The 13,617-nt window shown below is 40.5% G+C and overlaps 1 protein-coding gene across 1 annotated transcript in view; it reads left to right on the top strand.

Annotated features, from left to right (window-relative positions):
* The window catches only part of HSPA4 (heat shock protein family A (Hsp70) member 4), a 58,138-nt gene extending 45,282 nt beyond the window's left edge, over positions 1-12,856 (top strand). Inside the window, exons 12-19 of the mRNA XM_044280839.1 lie at positions 3,313-3,494; positions 3,571-3,657; positions 4,369-4,521; positions 5,615-5,740; positions 6,578-6,685; positions 6,890-7,009; positions 9,598-9,759; positions 11,364-12,856. Of these exons, the coding sequence (XP_044136774.1) occupies positions 3,313-3,494; positions 3,571-3,657; positions 4,369-4,521; positions 5,615-5,740; positions 6,578-6,685; positions 6,890-7,009; positions 9,598-9,759; positions 11,364-11,564 (1,139 nt within the window). The 3' untranslated portion in view covers positions 11,565-12,856. The remainder of the gene's footprint in view (positions 1-3,312; positions 3,495-3,570; positions 3,658-4,368; positions 4,522-5,614; positions 5,741-6,577; positions 6,686-6,889; positions 7,010-9,597; positions 9,760-11,363) is intronic.
* Positions 12,857-13,617: the final 761 nt, after the last annotated feature.

Genomic DNA, 13,617 nt, shown 5'->3' on the forward strand with positions numbered 1-13,617 from the left:
AAGTACTGAAAACGTTGTTTTATTCCCTGCTGGTGCACTTCTCCACCCATGCTTGAAGTCACGGAGGCAGCAGCCTCCTAGCTTCAAGTCACGGTGACCATGCCCCCTTTAGTGGCCTCCTTGCTTCAAGGAGGCCACTGCCTCCTTGACTACAAGCATGTGAGGAGAAGCGTGCCGGCAGGAAAGAAAACAAAGTTTTCAGTACTTTTGCTGAATCTGCCTTCAGGAAGAAAGGCATCATTAGAAACACACTTCTGGTGGCTTGGGGTCGTTAGGTGACAGGTTCTCTTTAACCTCTTCCTCCTTGACTGTGGCAGAAAGGGGTTAATTTACACAAAAAAAAAATATATATATATATATATATATATATATATATATATATATATATATATATATATATATATATATATATATATATATATAATTTTCCTTTTTTTATTAATTTTTTTACGAAAGGTTTCAAGACAAAACCTCTCTAAAACCATTACCGTATCCTGAAAATGGACAATATTTATGTAATTTATATACTGGCTGGGCCCTCCGCAAGACTTCAAAAGATTAGAGCGCATTTTTTTCATTTTATTTTATTTTTTATTTATTTTTTATTCGGTCTATAGCACAGTTCTTCCAGAAAAATGTTGGCGAGTGCCAAAACGCTACAAGCCCCTTCAAAGTGACTTTTTGGTGTTATTTGCCTACAGTATTCATCTGGGGAAAATTTGGACATTTTAACCTGTAGGATACCAGTGCCGTACAGCTACGGCGCACTGATCGGGCAGGAGCTGCGCCCACTCGATCAGCTGCAGGGGTCCGGTAGTCACAGCCAGACCCTTGCTGTATTCGCCGGCATCGGCACGTGGGGTATCAATTGGGTCCCCGTGCTGCTGTGATGGATACCCGATGCCTTTCTTGGGCATCATGACTGCCTTCCATGAAAGCCTGTGACATCCAGCCCCCTGGAACTAACAGGCAAGAAGCTGTAAATGTATTACAGTGAGTACACTTACAGCCAATGCATTACAATACAGAAGCATTGTAAAGGGGATCAGACCCCCAAAATGTGTAGGACAAAAAATAAGTGTAAGGGTCCATTCATTGACACGTCTGCAAAATGGGTCCGCATCCGTTCCGAAATTGCGTAACGGATGCGGACCCATTTTGCGGACGTGTCAATGAATGGACCCTTACACTTATGTTCTGTGCTTTAGAATAAATGCAATTTATGAAATGATCTTAGAATACTGCTATTTTATTCATGTTAGGATATATTCACATAGGCCCACACTATGACCTTGACATTTTGGAAATTGTGTCGTGTTCTCTAATTTCGATCGCAACGGTGTATATATAAATATAATTTTATTTTTTTATGAACAAAAAAGGGGTGGGATGTTTGGGTGTGTACATAGTCTAATTACTGTTACTAATACAAACCGGATTCCCAAAAAGTTGGGACACTAAACAAATTGTGAATAAAAAATGAATGCAATGATGTGGAGATGGCAAATGTCAATATTTAACGTTTAATGTACCATTTTAAAGGAAAAATACGTTGATTCAAATTTTCACTGTTTCAACAAATCCCCAAAAAGTTGGGACAAGTAGCAATAAGAGGCTGGAAAAAGTAAATTTGAGCATAACGAAGAGCTGGAAGACAAATTAACACTAATTGGGTCAATTGGCAACATGATTGGGTATAAAAAGAGCTTCTCAGAGTGGCAGTGTCTCTCAGAAGCCAAGATGGGTAGAGGATCACCAATTCCCACAATGTTGCGCAGAAAGATAGTGGAGCAATATCAGAAAGGTGTTACCCAGCGAGAAATTGCAAAGACTTTGCATCTATCATCATCAACTGTGCATAACATCATCCGAAGATTCAGAGAATCTGGAACAATCTCTGTGCGTAAGGGTCAAGGCCGTAAAACCATACTGGATGCCCGTGATCTCCGGGCCCTTAAACGACACTGCACCACAAACAGGAATGCTACTGTAAAGGAAATCACAGAATGGGCTCAGGAATACTTCCAGAAACCATTGTCAGTGAACACAATCCACCGTGCCATCCGCCCTTGCCAGCTGAAACTCTACAGTGCAAAGATGCCATTTCTAAGCAAGATCCACAAGCTCAGACGTTTTCACTGGGCCAGGGATCATTTAAAATGGAGTTTGGCAAAATGGTAGACTGTTCTGTGGTCAGACGAGTCACGATTCAAAGTTCTTTTTGGAAGGAAATCTGGGACGCCATGTCATCCGGACCAAAGAGGACAAGGACAACCCAAGTTGTTACCAACGCTCAGTTCAGAAGCCTGCATCTCTGATAGTATGGGGTTGCATGAGTGCGTGTGGCATGGGCAGCTTGCATGTCTGGAAAGGCACCATCAATGCAGAAAAATATATTCAGGTTCTAGAACAACATATGCTCCCATCCAGACGTCATCTCTTTCAGGGAAGACCCTGCATTTTTCAACAAGACAATGCCAGACCACATTTTGCATCAATCACAACATCATGGCTGCGTAGGAGAAGGATCCCGGTACTGAAATGGCCAGTCTGCAGTCCAGATCTTTCACCTATAGAGAACATTTGGCGCATCATAAAGAGGAAGGTGCAACAAAGAAGGCCCAAGACGATTGAACAGTTAGAGGCCTGTATTAGACAAGAATGGGAGAGCATTCCTATTTCTAAACTTGAGAAAGTGGTCTCCTCGGTCCCCAGACGTCTGAGTGTTGTAAGAAGGGGAGATGCCACACAGTGGTGAAAATGGCCTTGTCCCAACTTTTTGGGGATTTGTTGACACCATGAAATTCTGATTCAACATATTTTTCCCTTTTTTTAAATGGTACATTTTCTCAGTTTAAACTTTTTTTTTGTTCCGTGATTTATGTTCTATTCTGAATAAAATATTAGAAGTTGGCACCTCCGCATCATTGCATTCAGTTTTTATTCACGATTTGTATAGTGTCCCAACTTTTTGGGGAATCCGGTTTGTACTAGTAACTATGGCTAGATCTTTTACATTTTAATTTTCCTTTTAAACTTTTTGTTTTTAATAATATATCCATCATCTAATGGCACAAAATAAAGGTCTAAGGTGTCCCAAGAAAAATATGAACTACATGTAGGCTGGCTGAGAAATTAATCAGTTATTTGCAGCTAGACACATTGCTACAACTGAAAAACTGGCCTGCTAAGGAAGGGGGATAAAGACTCCGGTAATGAAGTGGTTAAATAGAAAACTGTTAAGATTAGCTATTTTCATTTTTATTTTATTTTTTTACCCTGGTCTGATAAAGCCATGTTTGTCTATGACAGGTCAGTTCCATGTGCAAAAAGTGGCCCCACAGGCTGATGGATCCAGTTCCAAGATAAAGGTTAAAGTACGCGTAAATGTCCATGGTATATTTAGTGTCTCAAGTGCATCTCTAGTTGAAGTCCATAAGACGGATGATTCAGAGGAACCTATGGAAACTGACCACACTGGGAAAGAGGAGGAGGTACTACTGTTATTTGGCGCTCTCCAACTAGTACAGCTCACAGTGCATTACTTACATGTCACTTATCTGTTGATAGAAAATGCAGGTTGATCAAGAGGAGTCCAAAACAGAAGAAAGCCAATCCGCGCAAGCTGAAAGCAAGCCTGGTTCTGAAGAAATGGAGGTGCATGATTTTTTTTATTTTATATATTTTTTAAACTAAGAATTACTGTAGTTTTGTAGTGCGGCATTGGTCACACAGCTTTACAGGTAAAACATGTTAAAATGTGTTTATCTGATAAAACCCACATGGCCAAAAACTAATTTTTGGTAAAACATGTGGCTTTCACTGTGCCATTTTTGAGCATGTGGCACATTTCCGGCCTGTGTGAATAAATTCAGTTGGATTACATGCCATACTATAGAAGTGGTGCTTAGCAGCCTTGAAGAAGTTTCTGGGCTTCGAATGCTTACCAACTGATTTAATCACAGCTCAGAAGTAATGTTTTATTTCCATTCTATTGCCTCAACGCTTTGATGTACCTTTTCTTGATACCTATAGGGCTTACTAAAGGTGGGATTATAAGTCTGAAGAACCCAAATTCCTATGATTCCTCTCCCTGCTTAGACACTACCTCTGTGTATATAGCTGGTTGCATGCTTCTCTCTTTCCATTTGTAAAATGGTGCTATAATGAATCCCCCTCTGCTCTGCCCTTCTTTTGCTCACTGACACTACATTTTCTGTTGCTAAGCATGTGAAACACAATCTTTTTATGTGCGAATCTTCTTTAAAACCGCCCCTGCCTGGCACCATTTAATGATCCAGAGTTGTACATGAGCAGTTCAGTTAAAATGTGCAGTGGTTTACAAACAAATGTTTTTTTTCATCTTAGACATCCCAAACGTCACCTAAGGAGAAGAAGAATGATCAGCCTCCTCAAGCCAAAAAACCTAAAGTGAAGACTAGCACAATTGATTTGCCCATTGATCACTATCCTCCATGGCAAATAGGAAGGGACACCTTAAACCTGTTTATTGAAAATGAGGTATGTGGAAGAGAGAATAAAGCCACTTGTGCTGCGCAAATCTACAACCGTTATCGTTAATTTGAAAGTGGCATTAATTCCATGGCGCTGTAAATCAAGTGGGGGTTACACATACATAATATAAATTACAGTAACAAACTATTAACAGACTGGTACAGAGAGATAGAGGGCCCTGCCCACAAGAGCTTACAATCTACAAGGAAAGGGAAGAACAGAGTGGGTGAGGGTATAGGCTGCTGACAAGTCTAGTTATGTGGGAGGGTTTTTAATTTTAAGAGGTTCTGTTTGTCACAATTTTTGCCCACAAATATTTTTATGCAGTTTTAACAAAAGGTTGTGCTTTGATGCACTAAATTGCATGAAGGTGCCCATGTGTATAAAGTGATGGGTGGCATTTTTATTTTGGGCAGGTACCTACTTTAGAAGTATACGCGTATGGGGTTATAATTTTGTTTTTAATTCAGACAATGGGGTGTTTTTCCAAGATTGTATATATTTTTTGTTTGTTTTTACTGATGACCATCAGTATCTGGTTAAACAACTGGGACCCCGCCCCCCCCCCCCCCCCCCCCCCCAATCAACTGTTCGATAAGGCACTGTCGCCTCTGTGAGCGCTGCAACCTTCTCGCTGCTTTTCATAGGCCAGTGACGTCGCGTTCATGGTACACATGGTCTAGGAGCAATTCAGCCCCATTCAGGTGAATAGGACTGAGCTGCAATACCAAGCACAGTTGCTATACAAAGTATGGTACTGTGCTTGGTAAGCTGTGAGAAGGCCGCAGCGCTCAGAGGAGCACCAGAGCCAGCTCAAACATCTGATCTGTGGGGGTCCCGTGTGTCAGACCTCCACCGATCATCCCGAGGATAGGTCATCAGTATAAAAAATAAAAATGTCGGAATACGCTTTTAAGGATGCTTGTTAGCCAGTAGCATGCCTGACTGTTTATTTGCCATGTGATTGGCATTAATGTGCTGGCATTTCCTATCTTGATCAGGAATCTGTCATGCTCTGGGAACTCCTTACACAGCATCTTATAAATTTAAGCATGGGAAGGACACCTGAAGGCTAATTGTTGGCTGCTTGCTCATTTAGGGAAAGATGATTATGCAAGATAAATTGGAGAAGGAACGAAATGATGCAAAGAATGCAGTGGAGGAATATGTCTACGAGATGAGGGACAAACTGAGTGGAGATTATGAAAAGTTTGTCAATGAAGATGTAAGTGGTTGTTTTTATATTAATTCTAAAATAATGTGACTACTTCTGTCAGTTTTTACTGATAGTATACATTCTCAACCTGATGTCTCTGTGAGGACTTCTTCTATAATCAGAAGTTCCCCTTGAAAGCTAGGATTACATTTGTAGCCCATCCTGGCAGCATAGTCTTCCTATTGCAAAAAGATAAGGCTATTCTCATGCCGCTGTTGTAGGCTTTGTTCTAAGAGTCTGTTCAGCATGCAGCACTAATCTTCCTATCAAAAGGACAGACGCCACATGTTAGATGACTATTACTTTTTAAACTACATTACACAACCAAACATACAGGAAAACACAGCACTAAATACCTATTACATCCAGTGACATCTCTGATACACATGTTCTCTTTCCTCACCTTCTCTGATTGGACAAGACCGCCTCGATGACTTCTTTCAGCCAGATCTTATTTCTGCAGAGTTTGTCACATAGACAGACATCCTGGGTTCCTACTTTTCCATCATCCTCTCCACCTTCTGAACACCCCATCCACCCACCCCTAATACTGTGCTCTCTAGTACAGTACTGCAGAAACAGTAGTCGTCCCCCGCATATACTAGTGAAAGATTGCTGGCTGCTAGGCAGTTCCGTGTACCCCTCAACCCAGTGGCACTTACCTCTTGGGGTACGCATACCGCTGGTTGATAAAGTCTAGATCAGAGATTAAATTGGGCTCTTCCAGCCACACAACTGTAATTTCACATCTGCTCCATAGTGAGACTCTCAGAATCACTATTTTGTGTAAACCAGTTGATACATTTGTAGATGTATTTAGTATTTGTAATTGTTTTGTATTTTAAGGATCGGAACAGTTTTATTCTAAAGCTGGAAGACACTGAAAACTGGTTGTATGAAGATGGAGAAGATCAGTCAAAACAAGTTTATATAGACAAACTAACAGATCTAAAGGTAATGATGAATAAGTAAAGGAGTACATTAATAAAATGGTTTACATCCATATATTGGATAGATATGAAAAAAAAACCTTTCCATTCTCACTTTTACATGTATTTCAGTGTCTCTAAATATAAGACTTGTTCAGAATGACCCTTTCCCCATTACTTTTGTGTAGTTACCCTATCAAATTTTACAATTGCATCTTCTTGCTTCTAGAATTTAGGTCAGCATATCCAGACACGTTACCAAGAGTTTGCGGACCGACCAAAAGCATTTGATGACCTTGGAAAACAAATTCAACTTTACATGAAAATTATTAATGCTTTTAAAAATAAGGTATGTAATAAGATATTAACGGAGACTAAAAATATAACATGGAAGTATGTTATCAAAGCTAGGCTGGCCAGATGTCTTGGTTATCTGGTGGCCCTCCTCTTGCCATTTTGCTTCAATTTTTACAAGATGATATCTATGTTCCACAATGGTGCTCAAATTGCAACAAAAACTGCAATTTGATTACAAAGTGTGAATTCACTCATTCTGCAGTAAGCCGGATTGGGGTTATGCACACTGACGCTATAATATGCAAAGACTGGGTCAGGTGTAAATGATATAAGAGTTTTTGTTCGTGATGCCAATTGCAGCGTGCGCAGGGTACAGTCTCAGGGCCCTTTAATGTGTTGCAACTCACGTACCAGGTTAGGAATGCCAGAGTGGTGTAATGTCTCTGTGTAATATTAGGTAGTGTGTCAATGGTGTCTCCTACCTGGGTACAGCTGGACTCCTGGATCCTGGCTCACTTGCAATAAATTTGTGTTGCTAGTAGGAGTAATTGAGGAACTTGGTAGTAATGAATGAGATCCAGACTTGAAATATAATTCAACTTGTCTTTACTGAAGGCAGCATTAATCCACATGAGATACAGCATTAGTCTTTTGGGTCCCAGCAGGTATTTGGCAATGTATGGCAGGGATCAATATCTCTTCTGCATCCAGCCTGTGCCTGGAGCTCTCTTGCAGGATTAGTCGTCTGCTTATTGCTCTGTAATATGTGGCAGGAATCTGTCTTCTGCTCTCTCTATCTTCTGCTTGGTATGGGACTGACTAGCTAAGGTGGCATTTGGCTTCTCTTGGTCTCTGGATAGTTACAGTTAGCTCACAGGGGATTGCTCCTCCAGGAGGGCTGGATGTGGCTGCTTGTTTGTCAACCAGCTGAGGCTGAAGGGCTCAGACTGGGAATGGTGATCTTTGGCCTTAGCCGAGGCACGATCCTGGGTTGGGATCCCTAGAACTGGGAGCTCCTACCAGCACAGGGGTAGCTGGCACACTAACTATAACTTCCTTTCCTCCCCATGAGACAGGACATGGGACCAGCCCACTTCTGCTCATAGAGGGGGAGCTAAACTGGAATAAACTATTCCAGTTTAGAAACGCTAAACTGTCTAAGTTCCTGCTGACACATTGCTGACACCTGCTGGTATACATGGAAAACTACAGCAAATACATGACACAGGCCTAGAAAATGCACATTTGAGAAGGATGTAATGTGAGATTATACATAAGATAAGTACACTTAACATGTGGTAGCTGGGAAAAAGAGTGTAGTAACATAACTCTGGGATATTACAATTCTATGCAGGTGGAAGTGAACACATCACAATTTGGCCTTGTACACGTGGCTGTATCTGTATTTCGATCTGCAAATAAATAAAAATCTGCAAAACACAGATAATTTCTGTGTGCATTCTGTATTTTTTCTCCCTCCCATCAATACTTTCAATTATGTATTTTCATGTATTATCATCTGCTAGTATGGGGAAACATAGGAACCATGCTGAGATTTGCAGACTGAGAACCAATTCTGCATTTGCAGACTGATCCCAATTCTGCATTAGGACTAGATGCCAAGTTTTCCAGGATGCCATAAGTTCATAGACTGCACATGTGCTGGGCTTTACTCTGGGCTCATCATAAGGGGCTTGTCTGTGCACCTGGGGAGCACATTTATTGTCAAAAAAAAAAAAAAAAAAGTCAGGGAGTCTCTTATTTAGTAAATTTATAAACCTTTTTACTTTTTTTTTTTAATAAAATTTGAAAACTCATTTAAGATCATAGAATTTTTGTTCTGAAGGAGATTCTGTGCAGATCCTAAAGGAAATATGTCATGAAAAAGAACTTATTGGTTAAATTGTTTTTATGCTTAAAGGGGTTATCCAATATCATACAAGAGCCTCCCCCCCCCCCTCAGAGGCAATATACTGGTACTTATGCCACTCCTGGTCCCTCGGCTACTTCTCCATGTATACGGATTAAGACATCCGGTATCGGTTGGGGTGGGGGCAGCCAATGGCAGATGGGTATGACCCTCCCTAGCATTGCGGGGTACTTACTGGAAAATAAATAGAATTTAATATATAAATATGAAAATCATATCAAAACCTCATATCATATAGTACATAACAATCTTTCTAACAGAGCTAGAACCAGCCGTGCACCCCATATGGATCCAGAGATCGCCACATTCATGGCTGCTATTGTTCTGTTAGATTTAATGCAGACTGGTAGCTCAGGGATGTGTGTCCTTTCTACTGCCACTCCCCTGATCACAGTAGATATGTCTGGTGGAAGCTGAAGGATGTATGACCACTTCAGTAGGTGGATGTGCACATTACTATACAGATTAAACATTAGGTAAAGAGTATTGCTGAATTAACATAATGTTGGCACAACCCCAAGTTCCATATATTCTACGGTTGTCACCCACTGTATTCTTAGCTTGTTGGTAAGCAACGGCTCTGGCAGTCAGCTGGATATTTTATTCTTTAAAAAAAAATAAAAAATTGGAACAGGCATCATGATTGCTAGTATGAATTCCTGTAAGTATTACAGTGTGAGACTGGTGTAATTTATCATTTCTGACTGCAGGAGGAGGCATACGACCACTTAGATGCTGCTGACGTGGAGAAAGTTGAAAAGAGCACAAATGAAGCTATGGAGTGGATGAATAACAAAATGAACCTGCAGATGAAGCAGAACCTTACTGCAGACCCAGTGGTGAAAGCTAAGGACATACAAGCAAAAACAAAAGTGAGTTTTAGCGATTTGTCATAATGAATCTGTCTGGAATGTCCCTGCACTAAATGTTTTCTTTGGGCTTGATTCGAATAGGGATGTGTTGCTGGATTTTTGCTGGTTTCTTCTCTGTAAAGTATGTCATACTTGGCATTTTCATGTCTAATGTGCCAGGATTCCCTGTTTATTTTAAAGGAAAATCCATTTTAAATCAAGTATTTAGGGTAAACATTTACATTTATGTTATTTTTAAATACGTCACTGTCTATATTTGGAAAAAACAAAACCTAAAATTTTGCAGTTTTTGCACTGGCCACTAAGCCTAATAGGAGACACTTCTTGGTCTCTACAGATAAGCAGTTAACTGCCGTAAAGTTATCGCATATCTCTATCATGTACAGACGATGGCTTGCGTTGGCATCATGCATTTTTGCGGAAATTGGCCAGATCACGACTGGACCTCACTGCAGTCAATGAGGATCCGGCTACTTTGTGCTGGTACAGACTACCAGGTCTCAGAATCGAGTTGTGAACAAAGCCATACAATGTGTGTAGGGGGGGGGGGGGGGTTTAGAAAACATGGATGTGTTACTATCTGGTTTTAACTGGCAGAAAAAAATTATAGGAGACATATTCCACTTAATGAATGACCTATTTGTAATAAAGTATCTGCATGACGCACTTTGGTAGGTGACACACCCTGTTGGAAACTCGTTTGTACTTTTAACCAGTGAGATACAATATGAGAGGTTTACTAACCATTTTGAGGATTCTGTTACAAGTTTAAAGTGTATTTTTTCATAAATGAGTATCTTATTACAGAAAAATGCCTCTTCCTCCACTTAGCACCCACCACTTCTCTCCCCCCTGCCTCTTGCACTGATTAATTTACTCTTAATTCACTGCTGAAATTTATAGGCCCCTCTTACACTGTCCGCGCATCAGACTAATAATCACTAACAAGCCCTCATCGGAACGCTTATTGACTATTATCTGCTGGTGTAAAGGTGTCGCCAATTGCCTGATGAATGAGCGGAAAGCTTGGTCATGAGGTAATAAGATTGTTTGTGCGGTCACCTAAATCATTGTTTGCCAGCATCAGCCTCTGCTGCCGACAAACAATGATTCTGTATAGGGACGAGCGATGGTATTAGTGATTCCTCCTCCCCATACTGTGGAGGAGATTGGTTCATGTAAATACAGCTTTCTTCTCCACCAACAAGCTGGCGATTATGTTCCATCCTGACAATTGTCTGCTTGATTGAGCCGTGTAAAGGGGCCTTATATCCCCGTAGTATTAGAATAATGTCCAGATAGTGTTATTACTCAGAAGCACACTCAACAGCTTGTTGTAAGTGACCCAGAATGATCGGCATTTCAAACATTGATGCTTTTTCTTTTCTTTCTTTCTTTTTTTTTTTTTCCTGTCAGACATTTATCTTGTAAAAGTTGGTGCACAGACTTCATAAATGTGTGGTTCTGTTCAGGTGTCTGAATTGATGTATGTCGAAGACAAAGTTTTTCTTTCATAGCTGCCCCTGACAACAGGTTTCATGTAAAATTTTCTCATGGAATTTGCATAATTAGTTTCCCATTTTTGTTTTATCTGCTTATTTTAGGAATTGACGAGCACTTGCAACCCCATAGTCTCCAAACCAAAACCCAAAGTGGAACCTCCAAAAGAGGAGCAGGCAGCCGGAGAGCAGAATGGACCAGTAGACAGTGACGCAAATGGCACGGGGCCGCAGGGTGCTGAACAGAGTGCAGACACGGCTGCGTCTGATGCAGAAAAGAAACTTCCAGAAATGGACATTGAATAAATTCCATAATCGATTTCTATTCTCAAACAGTATAACAAAGCTTTAAGTTGTTACCTACGTATGACTCGGAACACTGATCAGAGAAAAGTGACTGCAAATTTCTCGTAGTTTCTTAGTATATCCTATCCCTAGGATTTTCAGCTTTTTTTTTTTTTTATCTATACGCTTTGACATTCGTATTGGTTTGACAAAGTTCTTATTTTTCTGTTGTACATTGCTTTAGAGTAAGTCCTTGTTACTACGATTTTAGCAAAGGCTGTAACATGTACATTTACCGATAGGCTTATATCTGGAGTTACTCCAGGTCTGTAGCTTACTTTAGTAGTAGTCAAGGTCTACCAATGGGTTACTAGCTCAGAGAAGCTTATTGCAGTCAGAGTAACACAACTGCATCATCCGCTTTTGAGTTCCTCAGAAGATGCAGAAGTTTGCATCAGTTTCACTATCAATTGTATCTTCCTCCTTGACAGCTGGTTACCGGCAGTAATCGCAGTCTCTTGCATGGAAGCCTGGGTGCTTGTGGGGGCTAACATGAAATAGGAATATTAAAACCCAGCACTAGCTGCAGTCTTCTGATAGTAACGTTTATGTGCATTTTCCTCTTCAGAGTTGGAAATGGTTTGATCCATAGAGTATTATATTTTCCATACATCCATGTTAAGTTTTAGCCTTGGTATGTTATGCACACCATAAGCTGTTCTGTCCATGATTCAATGAATCCAGTGTGGTAACAATTGTTTTTAAGAGAAAGCTTTGCAGAAGGTAGTTACTATGTGGCTGCTCCTCCCATACATAGCCAAGAAACATCCTTTGCAGTACTGTTGAATTTCTAAGAACCTTGTTCGTTACGTCCCCATCTCCTAGCTCACAGCAGAAATGCTGTAAAAACGGGAGTTAATCGATAAGAATATTCACTTGAAGGGTGCAGGTGGTTTCACTTGCACCCATGTAATGCAGCTTGTTTGTTCAGTCATCCTTCATGTTATTTTTTAACATGGGACAAGATTTCGTATTTGTTTAGTGGTATACAATTCTAGTAACCATATTGGTCCCAGAAGAAAACTGGATCTTGTACGAAACACATGAGGATTGTGTAGCCATGTTGTACCCGGGGACTCATTCGGAGTACTCGAGTGCAACATGAAAGCATAATTTTTATGTTCAATAAAGTTCATATCCCATAGGAGACAAGTTTGTATTTTTTCTTTTTTTTATTCTTATTGTTATTACCAAATCTCTTAACACCTACAGCAAATCCTGTCTGAAAAATAAACTTGCTGGGTTGCAATGGTGTTGGGTTGTCATTTATATCTATATATTTATTGGTCACCTGGTTTGGATGTATTGCGTGCCTTGAGGTCCATGCAGGCATCCCCACCTTCATTGTCATTGATACACATCTCAAATTGAAATGTCATGAAACGGTATCATAGAAAATGTTTTAACAGATATGTGGCTGTAGAGCAGCCTTCCCCAATCCATTGGCTTTCGGGCCAGATGTGCCTTTTTTCTAGAACCCTGCTACAATGGGTCTTAAACCATATCAATTGGAGTAAGACTTCACGTATACAGCCGTCTGCAAACAAACAGATCCACAAAATACATATACTTCCATCAATAGAACTATTGTCACCTGCAATACAGGCAAGGGTAGGACGTGTTCTATAATTTACAGAACAGCCACAAGGCTGTGCAAAAACATGTGCATGGCCCTATAGAAATGCAAGAGTCGGTGACCTATCCAGAAAAGAAAGCACATTATAAACAGAAAAAAATCGGAATTGGACTTGCCGGTAATTCAGTTTCCCTTATGACGGCACCACAGGAGGATGTTCCCCTTTGACCTTCTTGGGACAGGGAACAGAGGTTAAAAGGTTCTCCCACCAGATTACTACACCAGGATGGATGCAACCGATTCATTAAAATCCTCAGAAAATCTTATGCAAATTTTACATAGTAGTTAGTAATTACTGGTAAGTTTTCCAGCTCATGACAGCACCGCAGGAGACGTACCAAATTATAATTTGGGGCGAGGACCAAGTCTAAGGACAAC

The sequence above is a fragment of the Bufo gargarizans genome, chromosome 2 (genome assembly GCF_014858855.1).
Source record: "Bufo gargarizans isolate SCDJY-AF-19 chromosome 2, ASM1485885v1, whole genome shotgun sequence".
In the NCBI taxonomy this organism is placed as follows: Eukaryota; Metazoa; Chordata; class Amphibia; order Anura; family Bufonidae; genus Bufo; species Bufo gargarizans.